The 6203-nt window shown below is 46.6% G+C and overlaps 1 protein-coding gene across 5 annotated transcripts in view; it reads right to left on the bottom strand.

The window, feature by feature from the left end:
• Positions 1 to 2042: 2042 nt before the first annotated feature.
• SH3BP5 (SH3 domain binding protein 5) overlaps positions 2043 to 6203 on the bottom strand; it is a 75683-nt gene continuing 71522 nt past the window's right edge. For all 5 annotated transcript variants that reach the window (XM_036995505.2, XM_036995492.2, XM_036995496.2 and 2 more), the window contains 3 exons: positions 5796 to 6012; positions 3905 to 4165; positions 2043 to 3434 (listed from right to left, as the gene is read on the bottom strand). In XM_036995505.2, coding sequence (XP_036851400.2) covers positions 3223 to 3434; positions 3905 to 4165; positions 5796 to 6012 — 690 coding nt within the window. In that variant the 3' untranslated portion in view covers positions 2043 to 3222. The remainder of the gene's footprint in view (positions 3435 to 3904; positions 4166 to 5795; positions 6013 to 6203) is intronic.

The raw sequence follows: 6203 nt of genomic DNA, 5'->3' as shown, positions 1-6203 counted from the left end.
CATAGTTTAACCTAAAGAAATTATTAAATTTGCATGAAACCATGCTTCAACAGAAAAATCATTTTCTGCATTCAGGATAGTGGCAGATTGTTACACTAATGAGATTTTACTTTGGTAAATATCAAGCATATTAATTCTAGGTGAATTTTAATTCTCTGTGGTCCTTTAAAGAAAAAGAATCTAAAGCATAAGAGCTGTATTTTAAACAGATGATTTGAACCTCTTACATTAAAGACTCTTGTACAGAATGCAAACCAAAATAAGACCGACTCCCTGCCCTCCAAAGAAGTGCAATGGAGACCTATATATGAACAGTTTAATAATTGTAATGTTGAATTATGTAACACAGCTCCAAAAACACTGCTCCAAATGTATAAGTAACAGAAAGGTTAAGAAAGATGAGTTTGGCTGGACCAGTATATACTGAAAACGGTCTGATTCTCAGCTGCATGCACATTAGAATCATATGGGGAGCTTTTTAAAGTCCAGTGCCCAAGTGTACCCTGCAGGAGGTGAGTGAGTCACTGGGGCTGAGAGCAGCATTTAAGCTTCCTAAGAGCTTCCCAGGCACAGCAGAGGTCGGGAATCACTCCTCCAACTTAACCGTCTTAAGAAAACCTAGAAGAAATGGACAACTTCCTAGAAGAGTACAACCTCTAAGACTGACCCAGAAAGAAACAGAAAATCTATAAACAGACCAATTACCAGCAATGAAATTGAAGCGGTAATTAAAAAACTACCCAAGAACAAAACCCCCAGGCCAGATGGATTTACCTCGGAATTTTATCAGACATACAGAGAAGACATAATACCCATTCTCCTTAAAGTTTTCCAAAAAATAGAAGAGGGAATACTCCCAAACTCATCCTATGAAGCTAACATCACCTTAATACCAAAACCAGGCAAAGACCCCACGAAAAAAGAAAATTACAGACCAATATCCCTGATGAACATAGATGAAAAAATACTCAACAAAATTTTAGCAAACCGAATTCAAAAATACATCAAAAGGATCATACACCACGACCAAGTGGAATTCATCTCAGGGATGCAAGGATGTTACAACATTCGAAAAGCCATCAACATCATCCACCACATCAACAAAAAGGACAAAAACCACATGATCATCTCCATAGATGCTGAAAAAGCATTCGACAAAATTCCACATCCATTCATGATAAAAACTCTCAACAAAATGGGCACAGAGGGCAAGTACCTCAACATAATAAAGGCCATATATGATAAACCCACAGCCAACACCATACTGAACAGCGAGAAGCTGAAAGCTTTTCCTCTGAGATTGGGAACAAGACAGGGATGCCCACTCTCCCCACTGTTACTCAACATAGTACTGGAGGTCCTAGCCACAGCAATCAGACAAAACAAAGAAATACAAGGAATCCAGGTTGGTAAAGAAGTCAGACATTTGCAGATGACATGATATTGTACATAAAAAACCCTAAAGATTCCACTCCAAAACTACTAGAACTAATATTGGAATTCAGCAAAGTTGCAGGATACAAAATTAGTACACAGAAATCTGTGGCTTTCCTATACACTAATGATGAACTAATAGAGAAATCAGGAAAACAATTCCATTCACAATGGCATCAAAAAGAATAAAATACCTAGGAATAAACCTAAGCAAGGAAGTGATAGCTACAGGACACTCTTAAGAGAAATTAAAGAAGACACTAACAAATGGAAACTCATCCCATGCTCTTGGCTAGGAAGAATATAGTCAAAATGGCCATCCTGCCCAAAGCAATCTACAGATTCAGTGTAATCCCTATCAAATTACCAACAGCATTCTTCAACGAACTGGAACACATAGTCCAACTTAACCGTTTTAATTTTCCTAAAACTGTGTCATTGCTTGGCTTTTTAGCAGCAAAAGTGGAATTATAATTTGAACTGTGGTAATTGGGGCTTAATTATTAGGATCCATGACCTTTATTGAAAATAACAAATGACCACTGCATTCCATGTTCTTCTTTAGGCAACATCAGCTTTTCTTATTTGAAGTCATAGAAAGCTAGACATTTTCTTAAGCCATTTTATTCCACTCAAGTTATTAAGACAAGTACAAAATAACCTTTTAGTTAGGATATTTTATCAGTCATTAAAAAAGGAGAAAGCACTACAGTATGAAGGTTTACAAATGACTAAAATATACAAGCTGTGTCAGAATGGACAACTTGAAATGGTGTTGCTTTTTTCTTTCAGAAATGTGGTTTTCTTAACAAAAAAGGCTAAGTATAATACAGTGCTTTGAATATGTGTAACCATGAAAACAAAGAAAAGCAGTTTTAACACTACTACTATTAGCATAACAGAATCCATTGCTTCTATTTAACAGCCTTTGCCAACACATGCCTATACTCCCTTTCCTAGCTTCAAGGAACAATTTCCTCTAAGAAATACTAGTGCAACATAACTCTTAAATGATTTCTTCATGCTCTTTCTTCTTTTAGAATGAGTCCCCTTGGCTGGTAGGACAAGGTTTATGTTACAGAATCTTCTCTCCCACCACCATTTCCCTTGTATGATATGTCCCTGGCACCCTCATCCCCACCCAGTTCCCACTCTGCCATTTTGCCTTTCCCACCCTGAAAAGTGCAGTTCATGATGACCTTTATAGAAAACGGTTTTAATGGGGGTCCCTACATACATGCTGTTTAAAAAGTCCCTCCTAAACACGATGAAAATGAATTGGGTACTTGGATTTTTTTGAGTCTTCACTGCATCAAAAGTCTATTGTTCTGAATATTTGTGTTTTGCTCTTCTTTTTTATTTGAATCCCCTGGGCTGTGAAAGAGAGAACATCTCCATTTTCCCAAATAGAGAGTGAGAAGGGGGGAAAGAGAAGCAGCTGCTGGCCACGGTGTAGCTTAGCTTCCCCACTGCTTTCCTGGCCCGGGTTCTCTCATAGGAACTAGTTGTCTTGTTCCCACAACACTGTCACCACTAACGCTCCACGAAGGCTGTGAACCTGGCCACAGGCCACTGCAACCACGGACCAGCTCTGAAACACCAGACGGCTCACAAGCTTCCCCATGAGAAAAATCTTCAGCCCTCAAGGTCACTGAAACTTCTTCCATTAGTGCAGTTTAGAGTAAATGCTTAAAATTTGGCATATGTTAAATGATTATTGGCACAATGTTCTCCATACAGTTCCATGTATAACTACTGATATACACTGGGGCCAGGGCCATGGGTGGATCAGCCGATCTGCACCATTTTTATGTCTGCAATAATCGCATCTCTTCCCTTCGAGCACTGGAGGGAGAGCTGTTTCATCCTGTTCTCCAAGGCCAGGCCCTCGCGGGAGGTGCTGCTCTGGCTCCTGCCACGGCCACCACTGCTGATGCTGAGACCCCGATTGTTGCTGGCTTTGTCACTCATTTTATTCTCTGCCCCTTCTGCCCGGTCTCCTACAGAAACATAAAGATTATTTAGTGAACATGGACAGTCCCAGGAGTCACTGGGGCTATCTGCCAGCTCAGCCCTCTAGAATCCAGGGTTGTCCAACCGCACGTCATAGAGGGCTCTCTACCCTGTGATCACTGACAGCCCTTATTCCTTAGTGCTTTATATATTCCTTATCTTTAGAGATGAAAGTTCTCATCCTCATAACAGCTGGGGATCAGCACCGCCCTAGGACGCACTGGTGGGGGGAACTGTTGCCATGAGACGCAGAGCCCACGCTGTACTTCAGAGCTGCTGGTCAGGAGCAGAGCCAGGGGCACCGGCATAGGAGTTGGAATCTCAGATACCAGCTCTGACTGCACAGGCAAAGATGCAGTCACACACACGGGGGGCTCTGAAACCTGGCAGGGGCCTAGAATGGCACAGATCTGGGTGCAGAGACCAGGAGCCCCCTGGTGAGACCACTTGCACTCACCTCGTTCTACCTCACACTCAGGGGAGGAGGCCCCACTGCATTCACTGCGAGGGCCCAACACTGGGAACATCATCCCAAACTCTGATAGGGACACGGGACTGGGAAGGTCCAGGTTGCCGGGCCTTGGCGCTGCAGGGAACTGGCCGGACATCTCGGACGGGCTCGTTGGTCCTGAACTGAAGCTGGACACAGACTGAGTTTCCGAGTCGTCTTCAGACACAAAGTTGTTACAGCTGTCGTCTTCAAAGGCCTCAGAGGCCACTAGGATGAGAGAACACCAGTCACACTGACAGGTAGCAGCCTGGTTGCTTAGATACTCTAGAAGGTCATCTGCTGGTAGGCAGGATGGCATGGGATGCAGAATCCCTACTGCTGTGGGCACCCCATGAAAGCAGTGTGACCATCCCCAGTCTGCATGGCCGGACCAGTGCAGCCAAAGGGAAGCAGCCGGATCCCCTGGACCTTCAATGGCCTCACAGTAGCTCTCAGCCTCTCCTGCCAGGCAGTGCCTCGAGGGGAGATGAATTCGGCCACAGGTCAGGGGCTTCTTCCTCTGTCCTCTGACAGCCCCCACCCCCACCCCACACACATACAGAACGAGTGCTGGCCCTTTCTGAGGCACATGGAACTTAAGAGGTTCCTTCTTCCATAAAAGCAGGAGCTGCCAGAAGAAACAGCCCCGCACGGAGTATCTGCTGGGACCTTTGCTATCTTCCAGGTAGCTTCTCATTGTGTAAAAGGCACACTCAGAGCCTGCCTCGATCACCTCACCACAATGGGACAAAGTCCCCTCGCGGTGCTCTGCACTTGTGCCTCCTTCCCTCAGTGGTGCAGTGACCAGGCCCAGGGCCATGCCGTTCTGGGGGCGGGGAAGCTGCTCCAGCCTTTAGCTATTTTCCTGTCAGCCTGCACACAACCTGCTGCTTCTTCGATCATCATCATCTACTCCCCTTTCTCCTTGCTCATCTTTACCAACAGCCCTGGCAGCCTACCCTAGAGGACTACAACAGATGAGAGGTAGTATCATGTGGGGACAGAAAAGGGGCTCAATTCAGAATTCAAACTCTACCTCTGCTCCTTGATGAGCAGCCCTAGTCAAGTTGCCTAACCTCTCTGTGCTTCATGTTCCTCTCCATACAGGCAGGGATTATGAAATAGCAAGTATTAAAGTACCTGACACATCGCTGATGCTCAAATTACACATTTTTTCCTTTAACCTGGCCTGGCAAACATTTGTTGGGTGAATCAAAGATGTCCTGAGGAAGGATGAGCCGATGGGTTATTCCCCAGGAAAGGCAGAGAAAGCTGGCATGTACAGCAGTGCTGCAGGGGCTGCCGTAACTAACGTGCAGGGGGCATATCAGACTTCCCTACCAGTAACCGGGGGCGGCCTGGGAAGAGGCCTCTGTGGTCAGTGGCCGTGGAAGTCACCCGTGTAGAGTGCTCGCTGGGTGCCAGCATTTCATTTACTTCTAACCACGCCTCTACACAGTAGGTCCTGTCAGACGCCTCATTTTACAGGTGAAGAGGCTGAGACAACTGAAACCTTGCCCACCTCATGTACTAGGGGAAGGTCAGGATTTGAATCAAATCTGATTCCAAAGTAAGTTTCTGTTCTTTGTTCTTCCCAGCAGGACTTCTCAGAGCCTTGAATGTTCTAATAGGTACTTTGGATGTGAGAGGGGGTAGCAGTGTGACATTTTCCAAACTTACTGACCGCAGACTTCTGACTTTGTGGAACACTCAGGAGCATCTAGAGGAACACAGTGGTCCACAAAATGTGGGAAGCCACCAGAGACACCCTCGGGCTTGCCCTTCCGAGACGCTGAGGTGGCCCAGGTAGCGGATGGCACAAGCGGGACCATCTTGCCTGCCCACCAGCCCTGCTCACCAGAAACCGCATCCGGCTCGGCCTTGCTCCCCAGCAGGTCCTCTGCAGCCCCACTGCCCTCGGCGCCAACGCCACAGCCCCGCGGCCCCATGGCGCAGGAGCGCCGCCGCTCGTGGATCTCGTCCGAGATCATCTCCAGGTTCTTCAGGGCCGTCTTGTACTCGCCTTTCGCCAGCGCCAGTCTGGCCTGCAGGTCGTCCACAGTCTTCTTGAGTTGCTGTTCAGGAAGACAGGAGGCGTGGTGAGTGAAGGCTGCCCCTCCTGGCCTTGCAGTGCTTCAGAATGACAGGTTCCCGCATATTTTCCACCCAGCTGCCCCAAAACCATTGCCGAAACATGACTGAGGACCCGACTGCTCTTACCGCAGCTCCACACGCCCGACACAAAAGCCGCCGCGCCAGCCCCAGC

Source organism: Manis javanica, chromosome 15 (genome assembly GCF_040802235.1).
Source record: "Manis javanica isolate MJ-LG chromosome 15, MJ_LKY, whole genome shotgun sequence".
NCBI lineage: Eukaryota > Metazoa > Chordata > Mammalia > Pholidota > Manidae > Manis > Manis javanica.
Note: the sequence above shows the minus strand (reverse complement) of the source record. Positions and strands in the feature narration are given on the sequence as shown.